At 53.4% G+C, this 21,561-nt stretch overlaps 1 protein-coding gene across 4 annotated transcripts in view; it reads right to left on the reverse strand.

Annotated features, from left to right (window-relative positions):
- LRRK1 (leucine rich repeat kinase 1) overlaps positions 1-21,561 on the reverse strand; it is a 108,258-nt gene that overhangs the window by 14,676 nt on the left and 72,021 nt on the right. For all 4 annotated transcript variants that reach the window (XM_019726628.3, XM_074317188.2, XM_019726626.3 and 1 more), the window contains 13 exons: positions 18,973-19,102; positions 18,212-18,324; positions 17,590-17,804; positions 15,478-15,642; positions 14,804-14,976; positions 13,730-13,850; positions 13,333-13,492; positions 12,503-12,779; positions 10,231-10,402; positions 6,882-7,045; positions 5,802-5,941; positions 3,478-3,727; positions 1,988-2,154 (listed from right to left, as the gene is read on the reverse strand). In XM_019726628.3, the coding sequence (XP_019582187.2) occupies positions 1,988-2,154; positions 3,478-3,727; positions 5,802-5,941; positions 6,882-7,045; positions 10,231-10,402; positions 12,503-12,779; positions 13,333-13,492; positions 13,730-13,850; positions 14,804-14,976; positions 15,478-15,642; positions 17,590-17,804; positions 18,212-18,324; positions 18,973-19,102 (2,247 nt within the window). The remainder of the gene's footprint in view (positions 1-1,987; positions 2,155-3,477; positions 3,728-5,801; positions 5,942-6,881; positions 7,046-10,230; positions 10,403-12,502; positions 12,780-13,332; positions 13,493-13,729; positions 13,851-14,803; positions 14,977-15,477; positions 15,643-17,589; positions 17,805-18,211; positions 18,325-18,972; positions 19,103-21,561) is intronic.

A 21,561-nucleotide genomic window follows, 5' to 3' on the forward strand; every position in this document is an offset into this window, starting at 1 on the left:
CGTCAGGTGAGAAACTTGTCCCCATCACACGGGGGTTCCTGCCCCATCAATGGAAGACCATGCACGGCCCCACTCTTGTCACCCAGACATCGCTCTCGCAGCCATCACCTGAGGGTCACAGTTGTATCTTAATCCAACTCTGCATCCTGGGAGGCTCGTAAGCAGGCCCCTGCTCCCCCACAAGATGCTGAGGGGTTAGGCACTGCTGCCCACATCATTCCCTACCCAGTGGCCAGGACCCCCGAAGGCAGAAAAGACCTCCACCTTCTCGTGCACAGAGAAAATGTGGGTCCAGTAGAGGCCTGTGACAAGTCACTTCTGCAGAGGAAAAAGGTCCATGGGCAGTGGTGGGCGATCTCACACCTGTGCTGTAACCCCCCAACACCCTTGAAATGCACCCATGGAAGATGCCTGCCTGAGCCCCCTGAGGGATCCTCCTGCCAAGTGGAGGGGCAGGACGCCACCCCCTGGGCTGTGGCTGGCTCTGGACCCTCCCCCACAGGAGCCACCAGGCCTGTTTGTCCTCCTGGGGCCTGACCTGTCCCTCCCTCATGGTCAGATTTTAAAATCAGGGATCTCTGAACATGGAAACAATCTGGGCGATTAAAATGCATTGATGGTGCCAGGTCTGTGTGCGTGCCAGCCACATTTGTTTTTTCAGTGTAAAAGTTTCACTTTTCACAGTGGGTCTTTAACCCATTAAGAATATATTTTTGAGTGTGGTGTGAAGTCTGACCCAAGTCTCCACCCCAGTTTAGTGAAGAGTCAGCCTTTCCCCTCCACTCATGATGTCACCTGTGTCACGTGCCGGCTTCCTACACACATGTGTGCTGTCTCTGCTCCTGGGACAGCCTATGCTGCCTGGGAGAAAACTGTCTGAACGCCTGTAGACTTAGAAGTCATGACATTAGCCGGACAGGCCTCTTTCCTGTGTCTTCCACTATAGAATTTTCTTGGCTATTCTTGGTCTTTTCTCACTCCATACATGTTTTAGAATTATTCAGATTTCACACACACACACGCACACACAGACACACACACGCATACACACGTGTGTGCACACACACACCCTGCTGGGATTTACGTGAGAACTAAATTGAATGATGCATATTAATTATTCCTCAATACCTTGTGGTTTAATTGCTGCCACGGAAGCTATTTCCTAGTGGTCAATGCCGATGTGGGAATGCCATTGAACTCTGCTGCTGGTGAGCTCACATCTAGCCATTTTATGAAACTCTGACTGGTTCTGACGTTTGTCAGCAGAATCTCTTAGATTTTCTGTGCAGAAAGTCACATTCTCTACCCATAATTACCATTTTGTCTCTTCCTTTCTGACCTGCTTTCTTTAGGTTGTTCTGCGAATTTAATTTTTCTACCAAGAGCGTAAATTACTGGTATGATTATAAAAATGATCGTGGAAAGCCAGGGGAGGTGACAATGCCATAGTCAGCTGGCAGGACGCGAGGTGGCCTCCCAGCACCCCCACTGGCTGGGCATGAAGTGGTGATGGGCTCTCCATGACGTATGGGGCTGAGTGTGGCGAGGCAAGAGGGAGTTCCCTCGTCTGTGGGGGTGCAGGGTGGTGAGAAGCCACCCCATGTGGGCTTCCCAATCCATTCAACCGGGGTGCCCACCTTCCTTCCTTCAGTGGAGATGGCTGAGAGGGTCTGCCTGAGGGCAGATGGCATGCTCACCACCTGCCAGGTTTATGCTGGACACAGAGCAGACAGAAATTGTAAGGATGGCGCATGCTCTTGGGGGCTCATGTCCAGGCAGGAGAGTCATTTCCAAAAGCAAATTCCAGGCCTTGCTCAGCCTGACACCGTGCCAGGCACACAGCAGGGCTGCCCTGCGGCCCACGCTGGCCTCGCCCGCTCTCCTCCTCCTGCCCGTGCGCCTGTGGCCTCTGGGCTCCCTAAGGCGGCATGAGGTTTGGACCGAGGGAGCACGCGTCTGGAAAGAAACCACGCAGAGCCCTGCTGACCTGCTGGGACGTTCGCGAAGTTCTTGAATTTCTTGATGTGGAATCGCTTCACAGCCACGGGCTGGCCTTGGTACCGGGCCCGGTAGATGATGGTGCCACTCCCGCCTTGGCCCAGGATGCTGCTCTCGTCCTCACTGTGCTCCAGCTTGCTGTTCTCCAGGAAGAGCCTGCCAGAAACACAGTGCACACAGGGGTCAGCTCAGACCCCCAGAGAGGAGGGGGCAGGTCCCGGGCTGGGGCATGCGTGGACGTGGTTGGCCACTTGCGCCCACTGTGGAGAGCCACGGATCAAAGCCACCTATGGGGTCAGACAGGTCTGCAGCTTGTGATTAGAACCAAACCAACAGAGACAAACAACATGGCTTTCCAGATTCCACATCTACCGCCCAGATTCAGTGGGGCCACAAAACACAACAATGTTCAGTAAATAAGTGAAATTCTAAAATTTGGGGGCTGTCTAATCAGGCATTTCCCCTCCGCCCCCACCCCCAAAAAAGAGTCTGATTCACACATATGCAAAACTCTGCTTATGGTCCGAGAAGTGCTAACTGTCATGTTAAAGATTTAGGAGAAAAAAAGTCATTCAGCAGAAAAGCAGTATTTAACTGGCATGGCCACTGATGAGGTAATGGGGGATACTGAAAAGAACTACAGAGGAAATTATTCCACGTACGGAGCAATTTCTTAATAGACTCATCCAGAAGCATGCTTTGGAACCCCAATTCTACAATACCACAGAGTGCCCTATGTGTATTTTCTTGAGATGGGGATCAACTTGGAAAGATGAGAAAATATTCTCCCACCCCGACCCCCCCAAAAAGTTTAATTTGCTTTAAAGAAACTAGATGGAGCAATCCTTTGAATAAGAAAACAACAGGACTTCACAACTCCAAAAAAGCCGGTAACCACCAAGGTCAAGTTGTCTCCAGGGAGACAAGATCATAGCTTCTGGTTTCCATGGTTACAGAAGACTCCATCTTGTCCCGAGCCCTTGGATTTCATGCCTATTTCCTGTTGGATGGGACCACAGACACTTTCTATCTTCTCCAGCCTTCTCTCCCCAGTTATCATCGTAGGTTAGTGCAGGGGGGCTCAATAGATTTTGGGGGTCCATGTGCTCAGACTTGGGGCAGCAATTAGAAGTCCCCATTTGCCAAGAAATGAAAATAAGTCTCCCGGGCTGGGAGTGCCCCTTCTTGAAGGTAAAGGAGCCTTTACAGTCCATTCCTCGGGATGGCAGCAAAGTAGGACGCAGGGGAGGGCCAGCTCCGTCGGAAGGAGCTTCAGCCAAGGGAGGGAAAGGCTGAGTGGGGTCCCGGAATGGCTCCTCTCCCAAGCGCTCGGCCTCAACAACAAAAAGGCGACAGCCTGGTTCCCTTCCCGCAGCCTAGGATGGGGCCATAAACATCACCCAGGGCTGGGTGGGAGCAGTGGCTACAGCCGCTGCCAGCATCAGAGGGTGGGCTGTGCAGTGTGGCGCTGGGGCATACCTGGCCGGGAAGTCCGTCATGAAGAGCTCGGGGACCAGCTCCTGCAGAGGCACGGGGAGGTCGGGGTGCCTGGGGCAGGAGATGAAGTCCCGCTCGATGGCTGTCAGCACACAATCTTCCATGTCAAAGTACTGCACGCCCTCCGATTTGTCACCAGGGTCGGCATGCTGGGCCCAGGAGGTCTCGCAGACTGGGCAGGGCACGTACTGCTCCATGAGCGGGGTCCCATCGCTCTCTGTGGCCGTCAGGGCTAAACAGTAACAGAGTGGGACAGAGCTTACAGAAAGGTGGCCGCAGGCAGGTCCCTGAGCATCACCCCGCAGCCCCAGGCTGGGTGGCCTTTCTCAGGAAGGGGTCTGTCTGCCCTCCCCTGCACCCCAGGGAGGAGCTGAAACGTGACTGCTGGGCTCAGGTTCCTTTTTGGAGAATGCCATCCTCTATCCTGAAATTCGCATACAGGGAGGAGTCAGGGATGCACTGGACAGCCTCCCGCCGGCGGTCAGTGGTCCAGACCCTGAGCAGGCTGGCCCAGGAGGGGCCCAGAGGTTGGGGCTCCCTCCTGCATAGCTGGGCTCTGACAGGACACTGTGGGCTGAGTCTGAGCTATGCCACGCTCCAACCACCGAACCACAACCGGTACGGAGCCATTGTTAAAATGAGAAACACGAGGCTTGCAATTACTACGATTCCTTCTAGAAGGAGCAATGCATCGGGAGAAATGAGTACAAATCACAAGAGACAAAACCTAGTCATTTTGCATGGGTTCCCCTGGGTGGGAGACACACAGCTTTTGTGTACACCTCTAAAAGGAGGTGCAAAGAAACGCCCAACGGTGCCCTGTGGAAGCCTTCTCAGGGCAAGCGGAGGGGCTGCTTTGTGCAGGGTAGGAGGTGGACTTCTAGAACTTTCTGGGCACATCTGCTTCCCGAGGCCCGTGTGTAACATGTCCTGCTAGCTGGCTGGTGGTCTGGGCAGCCCTGTCTCAGGCCCTCAGCCCCAATCCCCCCATCAAACCCCCACTGGTTGGTGGGGAGCCACAAAGGGCCCAGGAGGGTTGGTACGGACCGCCCTTGAATGGCCAAGTACGACTGCCACAGCTCACACACCACACTGTCTTCTCTGAGGCCCCTCTAAGCTTTTCGTCCTTGTAGGTCACCTTCTTTTCCACACCCGAAGGACCCCAGGCTCTGGTGTCCAGAGCGTGCGTCCCGACCACCCCCGCCACTGTCCCTTAAACATTTGCTCTGATGCTCTCCTGGGATGCAGGGGTGACAAGCCGTGAGGAAGCCAGCTCAGGGAAGCTGGAGGATTCTGAGGCTGTGCTCTGCTGGCTGGGCCACCAGCCTTCCGAGTTTGAGGGCTCCCAGGAAGAGGCTGCCCGGTTTCGCCCCAGATGACCTCCTCCCCCTGGGATGCTCTGTGGGTTTGTCTCCACTCTGATAGCAAAACACACAGCGGGCCCAGCAGCTTCACTTCAAAGAGTGTTTTCTTTGGGTGGACTGTCAGTGAAGACACTGATCAAAGTGTCTGCAAAGGGCCATGGGGGAGGTTGAGCACCTCTGGGATTGGGGGTGGGAGGCAGGCAGGGATGGAGAAGGGGGCCCTTGGCAGGTGGGGCTCCCTTCCCTCCCGCCCCTGCACAAGAGATAAAACTCCATGTACTGGCTCCCCCAGGTTCCAGCAGAACTGTTCTCACTGCGCAAACAAGAGTGTGGGAGGGTCACATTGGGCCACGCGTGGTACCGGGGGCATCCTTCTCCCCACACGCTGTGGGCAGCCAGGAGGCCAAGTCCTGCACACGCCCTGTGGGGTCTGGGCCCACGTCTCCCCATAGCGGCCCCTCCCGTGCCCACAGCTGGACTCCCCCAGGGGTCAGGATTCCACCAGAGGGCCGTTTTAGAACCCCCTGGTTTCCTTGGGCTGCATCCCAGCGGGACTCCTGTTCCCCAAGTAAGGAGCCCCACTCTGATTTATAAAAAAAATACAGTTGACCCTTGAACAACGCGAGGGTTAGGGGTGCTGACACCCTGCACAGTCGAAAATCCTCTTATAACCTGACTCCCCCAAAATGTAGCTACAGTCATCCCTTGGTATCCATGGGGATTGGCTCCAGGACCCCTGCAGACGCCAAAACCCAAGCCCTTGCTAGAAAACGGTGTAGCACAATGCATACACCCGAGGACCCCCAGCACTGTTTTCGGTCCGTGGTTGGTTGAATCCAGATGCAAAACCGGCCGCCGTGGACCGTATATCGAAAAACACCCGCATGTAAGCAGAGCCACACCATTCAAACACACGAGACTTGGTTCAACACCTTCTCTTACCGGGAAACCACTGGTCAATCAAGGAATTGACATGGTCTGTGATAAAAGCCATGGCCGAGAAGTCCCTCATTTCCGATTGGCAAATGATTTTGATTCCTCCACTTTTTTTCTTTTTCCAGTTCACGTCCGAGGATTCCACACTGCAACCCAGAGACAAAGGGGAGTCCCTTGTGATCTGGCCATGGAGGGTCCTGGGATGGTCCCCCCTGCCTCCAAGGCCAGGATACAAACCCCAGGGACCCCCAGGGTGGCTGTGCCAGGGCAGGACCGTCAGGGGCTCCCGCCTGTGCGGACCTGTGTGCATTGCCTTGCTTTGTCCCCCCACCGCCCCCAACGTGGTGAAGTGGCCGTAAGGGGAGGGCTGCAGTGAGAGATGCTCAGACTGGGAGCTGGCTCTCACGTGTGACCCAGGGGAAGGTTCTTTCTGAACCACAGGGCTCTCATCTGCCAAGGGACCACTGTGAGCGTGACGTGGGAGCAGCTACAGGAAAGCACCAGCCATCAGGAGTGGCCCCACTCAGGCCCTCACATACAGCGACTTGCCCCCTTTCCCAGCTTTTCTCCTGGCGCTGAAGACTATTTTGATAGACGCATTGTAAATATGAAATAATGTTGTATGTTTACGAAACCAGATTAAAACCATGTTTTAAACCTGGTGAGCTGACTTGATGTCTATCTTTCTCAAAAAGAAAAGAGGAAAAGGGAGCTAAGGTAGGTATCTTATGTCAGTCGTATTTGGGACCAGGGGCATGAAGTCTTAGGTCAAGCGGGTAAGGCCGATGGCTGCAATGCCCTGCAGGTCCCACCTAAGTGACCATGGGGGTGCCAGAGCCCAGTGGCTGCCCACTTCCCTCAAGCCCTGGGCTGGTCACCACACCCTCCCTCACCTTTCCTGTCCTACCTGGGGAGAGAAAGAGGGGTGAGGAGATGGGGATCCTCTGGGATATTAGCGGGGGCGGGGGCAGGCCTCCCATTTCTAGTGAGCTGCCATGATGAGTCGCTCTCGGGAGCAGAACTCTGGACACCAGGTGGACACTCTCCCAGCAGAGGTGCCACAGTGACCCCTTCAGGCGTTCCTACCTGAGGTAGCCCCCATCAAAAGTGACCAGGAGGCCTTCCTGCCAGTAGATGGTCTGATTTCTTTTTACTCGGAACGTGCTACAGCGATTTCTCTGGTTTCCTGCAAAACTGTAAATGGTGACTTTCCTGTGCCTGTTTTTCGTGTTCTTCTTGGTCTCGAAAAGCTGAAAGACAGAGAAAGGACCCTGCTCAAGGCTTCCGGGCTCCTTGTGGGCCCAGGGCAGAGCTGCAGAGGCCGGCGGGGGCCTCCGTGATAAATGGCCACCATCTCTGCCACTCTGCCTCCTGCACTGCTTAACCCGCTGCCAAATTCAACGCTGCGTGACCCGAAGGCGTCTCCAGGATACACTGAGAACACATTTTCCCCCAAAGGACTGAACATAGGCTTTTCTCTTTCAAATCTTTCCCTCCGCACTTTACAAGGAAAAATTTATGTTAGGAAATGAGGAAAATACAGAAAAATGTAAGCGAGAAAATAAAACACCAATAACACCAAGCAAAGAGGTCAGGAAGATTTGGGTATATTTTTACATTCAATTGGCAAATATCAGAATTCTTCTAACCCGTCCACATTCTGGACAAATATGTGTTAGAAACATGTGCATGAAATTAGTGGGTCCACAATGTCTGATCTCTAAGTGTATTAGAAAAATATCTTGGTGGAAAATAAAGTATCAAGGAAAGGGAAAAAAACAGATTTGGGTATATTTTATTCCAGGATTCTTTTCTGTCGACATATATGTTTATAAAATAGCCGAGGCCATGTTTTCTAATTTAGTATTTCTAATTTTTAAATTTCTAAATTTGCATTTCTAACTTTGTGCGCTTTTACAAACTTCATTTTTCCAGGGCCACTAAAAAACTCACATAAAATTCATTTTTTTTCTAAAGCTCAATATTTTATGAAAATAGGAATTTCCTGCGTCATTCTCTTCTTGGGACATTTAGGTTGGTTCCAATCTTTTGCTTCCTCAAACACACCCGATGAATGTAAAAAAAGCACAAAGCTGTCTCTGATTTCAAATGATTTCCTGACTTCAGATCTTCAGCAGTAGGATTATCGGGAAAGGATCTGAATGTTTTGTACTGAGGAATCGATTTCCAGAAGATTAACCTGTATACACACTGACCACGGAGTGTGAACGTTTCCTGGTCCTGGAGCTGGCTGTTACCGCTAAAGTCTGCTAATTTGATAGGTGAAAAGTGGCATCTCGCCATTGCTGACATTTGCATGTCTTTGATTACGCAGGAGGCTAAACGCCTTCCTTTTCCTCATCGGAATTTCAATAGAGCTTCTTTCCTGATTTTCAGTGAGGGATGCTAATGGGAAGAGCACCTCCACACACCCACCTGCCCCCCCACCCCCCTCGCTGAGCCCACTTGGGAGCTCAGGCCTCACTGACACCAATCTCTGTGGCCACCCACTTAGAACATGGCAGGAGGACGAGTTCAAAGGGACAGCAGAGTGACAGAACAGAGGCCTGTAGGAGAGCCAGCTCTGGTACCCACTCCTTCCATCAGTGCATCCTCCTGGCCTGACAAACTAGCCCCTCCCTGCTAACAGGGGCCGAGACAGTTATCATTTTGCAGGCTCCTGCTTTATTTTTTAACATTTCAGTAAAAAATGGGAAGATCAAAGAATACCTTTATTTAGCCAAGAAGCTGTAATTCCATACGGGCCTTTTAATTAGACTGTGGCAAAAAAGTAAACTCATACTGAACTTAATGTCAACTGTTTAACAGTCCAGGTTTATGCCAGGGGTGCTTGAACTGGACAGTGGGCCAGGACCCCCGGAAGGCTTGTGAAAAACAGAGCACTGGGCTGTATCTTTACAGTTTCTGAGGCAGCCTGTCTGGGGCAGGCCGAGAATGAGCATTCTGAACGGGTTCCCAAAGGAAGCTGATTCTGCAGGTCCAGGAACCCCACTTTGAGAACCACCACTCTAGCCTCTCCTACGCCCATGTTATTGTCCTGTGTGAACTTAACATTGAGCTGGGCCTCCTTTCAAGAACCCCAGGTGAACCCACAGAAAATAAGTCCTTAGGTTCGGTCTTCATTGCTTCCAGACCCAGTTAAAGTTCCACGTCAGTGGTTCTCAAGCTTGAGTGGACAGTGGAATCAGCTGGGAGCTTTACAAAATACTAATGTCTGGGGCGGCCGGATCGCTCAGGTGGTTGGAGTGGGTCCTCTCAACCACAAGGTTGCCGGTTCGACTCCCGCAAGGGATGGTGGGCTGTGCCCCCCCCTGCCCCCCCCGCAACTAAAGATTGAAAACGACGACTGAACTTGGAGCTGAGCTGCGCCCTCCACAACTAGACTGAAGGACAATGACTTGGAGCTGATGGGCCCTGGAGAAACATTGTTCCCCAATAAAAAATTAAAAAAAAAATACTAATGTCTGGGTGCTTCATCCAAAGATTCTGACGTAAGCGGCCTGTGGTCTGGCCTGTGCCTGTGCGAAGCGCCCAGGTGACTCTAGTGCACAGTCTGAGTGACAATCCCAAGGGTGGAAAGCCATGGTTCTCCACGTGTGGTCCCTTGCGTCCCAGGCCACACCCACTGAATCAGAACCTCTGAGTGGGGCCCAGCCCTCCCGGGGATTTTGATGTGGGTTAGTTTAGAACCACCACCCTTAAAGGGCGTATTCCATCTCAGCCTGCCAGGTGCCAATCTGATGTTCAGAGAATGGTTCAAATGGGTCCACTGGCTTAGAGGCGAGAAGGCAGCCATGCTGAGCTTGCCCCCTGGCCCTAAATAAGCAAGTTTGCTGCAGAAAAGGCATCTTTAGGGCCGGCCCGGTGGCTCAGGCGGTTAGCGCTCCATGCTCCTAACTCCAAAGGCTGCCGGTTCAATTCCCACATGGGCCAGTGGGCTCTCAACCACAAAGTTGCCAGTTCAATTCCTCGAGTCCCGCTAGGGATGGTGGGCAGTGCCCCCTGCAACTAAGATTGAACATGGCACCTTGAGCTGAGCTGCCGCTGAGCTCCCGGATGGCTCAGTTGGTTGGAGCGCGTCCTCTCAACCACAAGGTTGCCGGTTCAACTCCCGCAAGGGATGGTGGGCTGTGCCCCCTGCAACTAGAAATGGCAACTGGACCTGGAGCTGAGCTGCGCCCTCCACAACTAAGACTGAAAGGACAACAACTTGACTTGGAAAAAAGTCCTGGAAGTACACACTGTTCCCCAATAAAGTCCTGTTCCCCTTCCCCAATTAAATCTTTTTTTTCTTTTTTTAAAAAGGGTGTCTTTAGTCAGGCCCTTGCAGCCAAAGCCCTCTTCCTCCCTGGAGGGCACAGCTACAGGTGCCACACAGGTGCCCCCCCCCACCCCATGCAGAAACCCCCGCTACCTGAAGGTCCATCTCCGCCAGGCTGATGAGCATACGGGCTATGAACCTTTGCCAGAAGCCGACAGGAACGAAGCTCATCTTAAACACCCTCTGAATGGTGTTGGCCGTGGGGTGCCGCATTCCGTGGGTGTCCAGGCCAGGTTTGGACGGAAGGAGATGTGGCAGGAGATAGCTGAAACACATCACGGGGACTGGTGAACCGTGTGGCCCAGCTCTACCGCAGGGCCCTGACCTGGGCCAGAGAGCCCAGGTGCCTCCTGCCCAGACCCTGCAATTTTATTTTTAGAAAGAGAGGGTAGTTTATATGCCGAGAATAAATGCTCCGGGAGAAAACAAAGACGGTCCCCGTGAATGTGTTTATGAAGGGCTCTGAGAAACTACACGAATGCTGAGGGAAGACAAAACCATCTGTGTCCATAAACACGTCAGACACAGCAAATGGCAGCTGATTCTCTGTAAATGGGGCTGTGATCGGGGAATTGCTTAAAATGAACTGGGGATGGCGGAGGGAAAACAAACACAGCTGCACAGTTCCAAGGGCCACGGAGCTATTGGGGGCAGAGGAACGTTTTTTGGATTTCGAAGCTATTTATTGTTCTTGGCCGGTGGAGACGACACAATCGCCTTTAAAGTTAGAATGAGGCTGTTTGTGCAAGAGGGATGCTTTATGAGAGCACGCTTGCTCATCGTAAAAGCGCTGAATCACCGTGTCAGTGAGCTGTTCATGATTGTGGTCATTTGAAAACAGCTGAAACCGGGGAGGTCCCTTCAAGGGTGTCCCTGAAAACCAGCATCTTCTGTGGACCCTGGAGCAGGGGAAGGCTCCAGGCAGAGTCTTGGGGGAGCCCTTTTCTTAACAAAGGCTTTGCCTCCAGCTGCCCCAATCCCCTTACAATGCATCAGTTTAGGGCCAATGAAATGTCTTTAGCACTTTTTGGAAGAGACTCCCGAAAACATCATGGTAGACATGAAACTCAGTGACCCCCTGGTGGGCGGAGGGCATGGCATCAATCTTGGCTCCGTGGCTTCCACACCTGGCTTGACCTCCTTGCAATCCCGCCTTCTAACGTGGGAAGAGAAAGGATGCCCAGGTCGCATGACAGGTGAAGCATGGTTTATGCAGGTGAGGCCCAGAGGGGCAGGTGGTGAAGTTTTAGGTCCTTTACAGCCATTTCAGACCTTGGGGGAAAAGACCTTCTCCACCACCCTGGCCTCTCTCTCCATCTATTATTCCCATTTCACAGATGAGAAAAGGAAGGCACCCTGGCTCCCTGTTCTAACTGCTGTACTATACGGACTTGGCAATGAACTGGCTGATTTTATTGTTCAGCCAGATATGCATATGGGTCTAACTCACTTGCTTTTACTGAATGCTGATGTCTTCTCATTCCTCTAACTTGTGGATAAAGTGACACATAACTGTCAGATCTTGGCAATGTCATAACCTCACAGGCCACCTCACCTTTGGTCACCTTTTCAGGGTCCAAAGTCAAGGACACTCCTGGTGTGAAGGAGCGTATGGATTTTGAATTCCTCTCTGTGGTTTCTCTTTTTAGGAGAAGCCCGTGTGGAGCTGGAGCAGCAAGGACTGAGGGCCCCTCCCACCGTTACAGGCCACGTGGGAATCTGGGTGGGGCCCCAGGCAGAGGTAGCCCAGGGCTGACGCCCAGGAGGCCCAGTCTGTGCCAATGGAATGGCCATACAGGGTCCAAGCCAGCTCTCCAGGCGTCTCCAATGGGCATGCCCCCAGAGCTCCAGGGTTTGGGGACAGGGTGGTGACATATTCTGTGGTAGGTGCATGGGAAAAGTCTACAGATTTGGGATCCTGGCCACTGGCCAATATGAGCATCCCACCAGGAAATGGCTGAAACTGCAACTAGGGCAAGGGGGCCCTGAGTACCAAGCTGGCTCAGGTTGCAGCATCACTAGGTCCCGGCCACGTGGCCCCCAGCCCCTCCCTTCCCTGCATGTTGAATTTGGGCAGTGTAATCAGCACGCATGGCCTTGTCACTTACTCCATGTTATTTACCAGGCAACCAAGGAATCAACCCTCTAAAATGCGAACCCCTCCAAGTTCCTTTTCATGCCATCCTTGTGGGTTTCCCTACGCCTTTTCAATAACTAGATTTCTTTGGACCCCCTGGAAAGAGACACCCATGGCACAGGAAGGAGCGGCCTGCCCAGGTGGGCAGGTCATCACCACGCCCCGTCCCTGGGACTCTTGTTGGAGCCACAGCAGCCCCAGCCTGGACTCCTTCCTCCCGGGACGCACCTGTCGTTGGCCACGGGCAGGGCGATCTCAAACTTGGCCAGGAACTGGAAGTACTGCTCTTCCGTCTGCTGCGTGAAGCCGGTCCCAACCAGCAGCATCCTGAGGTCCTCCGCCCGGATCACCCCGTTCTTGGCCACCGAGCGCGAGCCTTTGATATTGAAGATTCTGTGCAGACATTCCGACAGCCAGATGGGGTCCAGGAAGTAGAGGTTCCTCAGGCCGCGGCTGGTGTCCGGGAAGTGGAGCAGGGTTCCAGTTTCTATGAGGAAGCTGATGGCTGTCCAGGGAGGAGATGGGACAGAGTCGTGTCAGAACCAGGGCAAAAGGGACTCTGGGGTGATGCACTCCCCTGGGGTCCCGGGACACAAATCCTTCCTAGGAAGCAATCAACACTCCCTGCACATGGGTGCTTCAGACAGACGGGCTGCCCCACTATGTGTGGTGCTGCTCCACCAGCAGCACCTCCTGACCCCCACCAACGTGCTGATCTGACCGTCAGCTGGGGGGCTATGTCCATCCATGTCTGTTATTCACGGAGTCTGTCTTTGCAAATTCGCCTGCTCGTTAAAATTGATTGGTGACTGCAAAATCAATACCCGCCATGCATTTGCTGTCCTTTACAGATATATGCAGAGTGGTGACAAATTTGAGTCCCCCTTCTTGGGGGCCCTGTGCTTGTGCCTGCTGGTGCCCACCTGCACCCCTCTCCCCCATGTGCCCACCGGCCCCGCAGCCCACCCACCTGTCTCCCTTCCCTGGCACACCCAGCTGGGCCCCTCTGTCACCCACCTGTCCCTCTCCCATTCACCCCCTGCCCCCCAGATGCCCACCAGACTGCAGGTCCTCAAAGTCGGCAATGTCATTGTCAGGCGTCTGCTCCACCAGCCGCTCCAGCTGCCTGTCCGTCAGGTACTGCACGTCGTCATTCAGGCTGCGTCGCTGCTGCTCTGCTAGCACGGCCTCCTGGAGGCTCAGGTAGCTCCTGGGGACCTGGGGACAGGTGGGCGAGGCTGGGCCTTCAGGTCCTGCGGCGTGCCAGGCCAGCCCGCCGCTCCCCTGAGGCCTGAGGAGGTGGGATGTTTCCTCTCACTACCATCGTGCCCCTTCCCCAAGACTTCTCACATGGGGACACAGAGCTGATGACACAGCAGGGAGAGAGGGTCGTTCAGGTTCCCCGCAAATGGGATGCAGGCCCCCTGGCTTCAACTGCACCAGGGTGGTACCCACCAGCCTCCCGGCAAGGCGCTGGCAGCCGATGGTGCTGCCCACGTCCTTCATGCTGCACGTGACGTGGAAAATCAGCTGCCGCAGCCCCTCCTGGCCTTCCAGGCTCTTACAGGAAATCTCACTGCGGGTGAGAAAAGAACCACACACTCCCCTCTGACAAACGCCCAGCATCTGCTTTCCCGGTGTTTCATCCCAAACACTGGCAAGTCGAGAGAAGTCATGAAATACGGACACAGAGAAATGCACTTAGGCCTTTCCTGGTGCAAAGCACTGTGCTGGGAGCACCATGGTACGTCACTTTAGTCTGTCTTCCCAACATGCCCATTATACAGAGGAAGAAAGTGAGGCACGCAGGCACAAGGGGACCCCCAAGGACACAAGCTAGAAAAGAGCAGACTCTGGTTGCACCCACGTCTCTGACCCAGAGTGAGTGCTCCTATTGTCACAGACCCCAGTGCATCAGGAATTCAGCATTCTGAGCCAGGCGGGTGTGTCCCGGCTAACCCATGCACCAATGTCCGTGTCCGTGGGACTCCACCCAGAGTGAGGGAAGCCACCAGTGCAGCTGCAGCCACGTACACTTTATTCACATCAGAGAACGCTTACTTAACTGTTTCACCATCTGCAAAGTGGGCACCGAGGAGAGGAGATGGGAGAAGCCACAGCTCCTGCATGCTGGCTGCCCATGCACTGGCCCATTGTGACCCCCACCCAGCAGCACCCTCACCCATTCCAGCCCTTCCGGACCACCCAGACCCAATGAGGCCACAAGGGATCTGTTCCTGGTCAGTGATAAACAAACATAATGGGCCTGGCACGCTCCGCACTGGCCATGGGGGTGTAGGACCCAGGAGGGCCCACGACAGGGTGTCTCCAGGCCTGCCCTTCCTGTCCGCCAGCAGCTCCTCACCCTCTCCAGGGCCGTGGCTGCAATCCTCCACCCTGGAAGGGGCCCCAGAGGAGCCCCCCTCAGGCAGGCAGACCCCTAGCGTCCCCAGGGAGATGGACAAGTGAGGGGCCGGCGGCCACAGCCACGTGCGAGGTCAAGCGGGCAGGAAGCCCTGGGACACTCACTGTAAGTGTTTGAAAGTAATGTCCGGGAAGCCGGTGGCCCTGGACCCAGAGGGCGAGCGGCAGAGCGCCAGCACGTAGGCTCTCAGCGTCGCGATTCTCTCCACGCGGAATTTGCTTTCAATCAAGTCCAGGTGTGTCCCGACCACCAGCACCACAGCGTTTGGGGCCTTGGCCTGTGACAGAGAAACCTGCCACTGAGAACTAGCTCCCTGTACTCGAACCAGGGACTGGAAACAGCTCCCTAGGCCCCCCCCCCACCTCCCCCAACACACATGGGTGCCTGTGGTCCTGAGCCTGTCACCCAGGGCTGCACCCCACACTCCTCAATCTGTCAGCCTCGTGGGTCTGTTATGCACAGGGGCCGGACTCCTGCCCCGGCCACCTGGGGAGTGGCTGCATCCAGGCCACATCACCTGCACACCTGAGAGGAGCCCTGCCCCCATGGTGGGTCTAACAGTGAGGAACCTTTGAATTTAAGGCAGGAGAAAATTACAAGAGCACCACCAACCCCTTGGCCCAGGAGGGTTTAGGTGCTTCGCTGTGACCTACGATTCGTGGCCCTCTGTGACGCGTTCCCCTAACAATTCTTTTCCTCAGTAAAGGGGACGCTTCAGGGAGGTGACCGGCCCCCGCGATGCAGGGGACAGAGAACTGAGGGGCTGGCGGGTCCTGACCTCAATGTTCAGCAACCAGAACTGCAGGCTGGCCACGGCCTCCTCCCCCAGCGCCAGGTTCCAGACCACCACATACAGGGCTTTGTCCGTGAAGAAGCACTGGTTGACGGTGGCCATGCTGGCAGGGCCACCGATGTCCCAGACGTTGAATTCCACGGAATCAACCTACTTGAGCAACAAGGCAGTGACAGGAAGGCATTTTAGAAACCATGGTTTTCGTCAGTCAATCGAGATAACCGAGCGCTTCGAACACTGAACCCAGGGGCCTGAGAAAGGAGCGGCAGTGGAAAAGCTTTGCATGTCTCGCTATGTGTCTTGGGAATCAGTAATCCCAGTGAGGTGGGGAGAGGGGCCCAGGGCTGCAGGGGTGGACTTCTGGAGGTTTCTGTCCACTGCTGACGGAGCGGGGGCCCAGCCCTGGACGCTGTGGCCATCTGCGCCTGTGGAACATTGGAGGGCATTGTCCTGCCTCCGTCTGGGCTGCAGACGGTGAGGAGACATCCTGCCGGCACTGACGTCAGTGGTCTCACACCGAGGCTTAACCTCCATCTGAGCAAGGCCAAGGCCATCGGCCTCGGAACTCGTGTAGGTCAGAGGGCGGCGCCCACCAAGGATGCAGGAAAACTGCCCTGACCTGGGAATTAAACAAAAGCCTTGCTGTTGGGCTGCCGGGAACGGCTGTGTCAACGCTGCTTTCTCTATCGCTCTATGAGGTAAGAGTCTGGCTTTGGCGGCTAAAGCTGTGGTTTTCTGCAGCCGAGAACCGTTCCCACGACGCTGCGCCCTGGCCTCTGAGACACGGCGGGCTGACCTGCTTTTGTATAAACATGAAAACGGACAGCTGGCCCACACTGGATGAAGGTCCTGCTGCATGGAGAGCTGGGGGCTCACTGTCTGAAAGATCAGGTGATTGTCTTTCAAGGAAAAAAGGGGGACACTTTCATGATGACAGGAAGGAAGAGTGGGGCTGAAGCAGAGGAAACATGGAAACAGTAATTCACCCTCAGGCCTCAGACAACCATTCGGTAAAGAACAGCTGGAAGGAAGTGACATTGAATAGTTGCTTGAAAAAGCAGGAGGGGATTCAGAGCTCTGGTCATTTCAGATGACCGAGCCAGACTTTCCCCTGGCTGTGGGCTCGTCTTGACTCTTCTGGCCCTCACAGACAGGACTCCTTCTTTAGCGGACTCATTTCTGAGTCCGTGTGAAAATACACGTTCGGCTTAAATGCCTAATGCCTTGAGCTGGGTTTCCCTGACTTGGAAAGTGTTTTGTGTGAAAGACATTCCAGCCGGCTGTGCTGGGAGCTATGGGAAAATCAGGCAGCCTCTGGTTTCAAGGTTTCTCGGTTTTCCACAAACAGCCTCCTTGCACCCTGTGGCTCCCTGTAACCACAAATTTGGCCACAGGTAATGGAGGCATTATCCGCCTGTGTTCTCTGTGCTGGGAGACACAGCTCACGGCCCTGTGCTAGATTTCATCCCACTGTATTCCACAGGCTTTTTTTCTCTGACTCGATTGCAAGACAAGTTTCAGTTTCATTTGTCTTAAACTGAATGGGAAATAGGATGATAATAGGTGCATTGTGGGATTTGTTTTAAGGGCTTAAACACTAGACTTTTGCAGAACTTGGGGTGAAAGCAGGTGGGCGTCAGGGAGCACAGTGCATTCATACTCAGGGTGGCCTTCTCAGCCTCCCATTAGGGGCAGGGGCTGGTGTGTCTCAATGCCTACAGCTGTACTTCTCAGGCCCTGGGGCAGGTCCTACCCCAGACCATTGGATCTGCAATCTTGGGGCCCGGGGGGTACGGTGGGCTTGGCAACGATGTCTTTCAAAGCTCATCAAAGAAACCTAATGGACAACCAGGCTTACGAGCCACTGGCTTGGAGCGTCAATGCTCTAACAGAAACCTACAAGGTCACGTTAAGAAATTATTCACTGCCCTTGGGAGGAGCTGGTTTGAAACAGCACACAGTGGCCCCTGCAAATATCCTGGGCCCCAGACACAGGCTGAGGAAATCCTGGGCTCCCGAGAGAGGAGGGAGAAGGGGCCCTGGGAAGCTCCCTCCCACCCACGGGGACGGGGACTCTGCACGCCGACCATCCTTGACCTTGGCTTTCGAGCCAGCTGGCCTCTGGAGCTCCCACTTGGTGGTGCTGATGGTGGCCTCGCCGTGCATCAACTGGGGGGCCCGTCCCGTCTGTAGGACCTCCAGGACGGAGGACTTGCCCTGGCGCGGGGGGCCCACGATGACCATCTTCATGAGCTTGCACTTCTCCGCTTTCCGCAGCTGAGCACGCAGGTAAGACAACATGGCTTTGGGGCCTATCACAGAGGGGAAGTAGATGTCACGGGGACACGCTCACGTCTCTCGGGAAACCAAATCCTACGTGGCAGGAACACTTCCTGTGCGTTCTAATGGGGGAAAGTGAGAAGGCTACTGGGTCTGAAGGAGTGAAGATGGCATACCGATCACCCCAAAAGCTAAGTCTAAAAGTCAAGGACCTAAAGAGAGCATCCTTCCTTCCTACAGGGTCCTAGAGAGTTTTATCACACGGTCGGTTGCAACACAATAGGCCCCAGCAACTATGCTTTCTGGACAATTCCAGGGCACCGTCCCAGGCACGGGAGGGGGCTGGGCTCCGTGGGTCACCCCGCTGTTTCCACCCCAGGTCCTCTACAAACTAGACGTGAGTGGCTTTTCCCAGGGGGGGTTGCTGAAGAAGCCCTACCTTCTTTCCTGACCTCTGCGGGCACATTGACGATATTCAGGTCTTCAGTGTCCAACTGCCAGAGGTTGCCCAACTGCCCCAGCTCGGCAGGGAGCTCTCGGAGGCCTGGATTGCTGAGAGCACACACACACACACACACACACACACACACACACACACACACGCACACACACACATATATGCAGCCTTTGGGGCCTGCAGGGACCACCAACAGCCTGCACCCCAAGCCTGACACCTCGCCCCTCCCCTCTCTTCCCCAGCATTCCATTTCATTACTAATTTCAAAGCCTTTCTCCCTGGAAAGCCAGGGCTACAAATGGCACCTCTGTCTTATGCAAATCCCAGCAGCTTGGAACTGGGTCCCCTCCCCCACCTTTCCTATCTCTTTCGTGAACTACACTACCCTTAAAGATGATCGCCACTCTCAAAAAGGCAGCGTCACCTGGGGGAAAAATAAATATCTTATATGTGCATCCAGCTTTGCACACTGTCTGAATCCCACGGCGGTGGTGCCTGGCAGTAGCTGCTCAGTAAGAGAAAGGACGAATGGTCAAACAGGCCTTCTCATTATAACTGAGTGCAGTGACAAAGAGGCGTGCTTCCACCAGTCCCCGGCCAGCCCCTCCTGCACCTCTTGGACTAAGCCCAGTTTTGCAAATCTCACGGCTGCTTCTCTGTACTTAGGTGGCTCCCTGCTTCCCGGAAGGCTTCTGTGTCCCTGGAGCCACAGGACATGGGTGCTGCCCCAGTTGTGCACTTACTTCCCCAAGTAGAGTTCTGATAAGCTCTTCAGCTGGCAAACCGAGGGGGGCACTGCGTCCAGATGATTGTCGTTGAGACACAGGACTTCTAACGACTCACTTAGGAAGGCCGGCAATTCCAGCACACACGCTGCAAAGAAATGGCAGAGCAGACGCATGCTGGAAAACATTTCTGGACCATCACAGTGAGGAGGGCAAGTGGGTATATAGATTGGAGCAACCTCAGAAGTAAGATGCTCGTCTTGTTGAGCTAGGGATTCTAATTCTAATGAGGGTCCTCCAGGCATCCTGGCACGTGGGGCACAGATGTGAGAACAAGGACGCTCGGTGGCACACTGTCTGTAGTAGCCAAACTAGAACGTGGCCCAGCCGTCCACCCACGGGGGTAATGGGATAATATGCCCCTATGACAAAGAATGGGGCGGGTCTGTATGTCTGGGTGTGAAGGGACGCCCAGGAGCTATGGCTGGACTGAAAAAACAAGGTGTGAAATGAAGGTATTTAGAAGGCTTAGTTTCTGTACCTCAAAACATGTTCAGACACGTGAGCAAACACACCTCCCATGCGTGTATTTGAGTGTCATATGCATGTGCACACACAGCACACACGTATGCTGTATATCTGCATGTAGGCACACCACACATGCATGTGTGCTATATGTTGTTACAGGCATGTGTACACATACCACACACATGTATACATGTTATGTGATGTTACAGGCATGTGTACACCTACCACACACGTATATATGTTATGCAATAGTACAGGCATGTGCACACACAGCACACACATGTATCTATGGTATGTGATGTTACAGGCATGTGCACACATACCACACACATGTACATATGTTATGCAATGTTACAGGCATGTGTACCCATACCACACACATGAATGTATACGTTACACACGTATGTTAGACACAAACATAATTGTTACCAGAGATACATGAAATTCCATAGTTGTCCTGGGGAAGGAAATTATTAGGAGACTGAATATTCCATGCCCTTTGGTCCTGTTCAAAACAATTTTTTTTTTACCATGTATAGGTATTACTTCTTCAATTACAAAAACCTAGTTAACTAAAAACATAATTTGAGCTCAGTTTTTATGCTCGCTAAGATGGCATTCACTGAAAAGCAAGCCAACTCTCTAGCATTTAAGTGAGTTCATTAATTAGGCTAATGATGAGATTACCATTGAAATCACGTCAAATCTGTTTCCAGGGGCACCCAGTGTGTGAGTTCAGGAAGAAATACACACTGATGAGAATCAAAGGTTTGGGTTTCAGCAGAATCTCTAACATGCCTCGTCCTCCCTCCTAAGGCGGGGGAGGGGCGCCAGGACAGTGCCCCCGAGGGTCCCTTTCAGCTTGGAGAAAGAATTCATGATAAAACTGCCTCACAGCCCTCTCGCCTGGTTCTTTGCCAGACAAGCGAGATAGAGAAGCCAGAATCCTTTGTTGGGGCTGGAACGATGCTTCCCTTCGCTCTGGCTTTTCTCCACCCATGGAGCTGCCGTATCAATGCTACTGGGGCAACCTGGCATCAGAGAATGTCCTGGGAGAGGCGATAACGGAATACCAAAATCGGTGCCTGGAAAACCTGCCTAGTTAGCCGCAGTGTTGAATGGGACTCAATGCAGGGGCCCCTGTGGATATAATGGTGCAACAGGCTCGTAAAGATGGCTTTGTATGAGATCTTGTCTCTTAGGAAAATGTTCAAAAAGGCTCCTTTTTTTTTTCTTTCTTTTTTTCAATGAAAAAGAAAGATCGACTTGGGCCTGCCCTCATTCACATCAGTGGGTGCACTTTCAGCCCAGAGAACCCACTCCGAATACCTGGCCTGGGGCTTTCCAATTCTAAAGTTTAATCTTGGCATGCTTTTTTTTTTTAAGCCTCTTTAAGTAAACGGACAGATGGAACAAGGAACAACTACGATGGACAGAGGCAGCACCTGTCCCTTCGTTCCCAGAGTGTGGGAACTGTGAAAAAGGTTGGGAGAGCCCAGCTTGAGTCATCTATGCACTGAAAGCATTTATTCATAAGTTATTTATGACCCTGCTGGTCTGAATTTTACCGTAAAAAACAGCCGTTCAAATTATTTTTGGACGAGGCCACTGTACAAATATGACTCCTTGAACGTACATACATTTACTTTCCATCTGTAAACAAGTTATCTTTTATAGACAATTCCTTACCCAAGGGTCACCAGCCCTGAGAGAATAACCCTACTGAGAAAAGGGGTTTGCTAGGCACCTCCTGCTTTTCACCCAGGTGTGGCCTCCACTTTCTAGACGAAAATAAAAAACTCAAGAGGACTTTGTCAGGAGCCAACTCCACCACGCACCTCTGCCAGAAGCACTTCCAAGGGGTGTGGCCTCCTCACCTAGCTCCCTATACAGGTCTGCTGCTGGCCACCGGCAGTCACTTTCCAGCAGGCAGATAGGTGTCCCCAGGGTACCTTTCACCATGTGCCTTCGGCCTTGCACTCTGGTGGCTTCACAAGGGAGTGGCTGGTCCCGAGTGTTGTGCCCATCTCCTCGCTCACTTCTGCACGGTCTGCATTTTTAAACTGGAGACGCCCTTCT

This window comes from Rhinolophus sinicus, chromosome 13 (assembly GCF_057876585.1).
Source record: "Rhinolophus sinicus isolate RSI-liver-muscle chromosome 13, RSI-T2T, whole genome shotgun sequence".
NCBI lineage: Eukaryota > Metazoa > Chordata > Mammalia > Chiroptera > Rhinolophidae > Rhinolophus > Rhinolophus sinicus.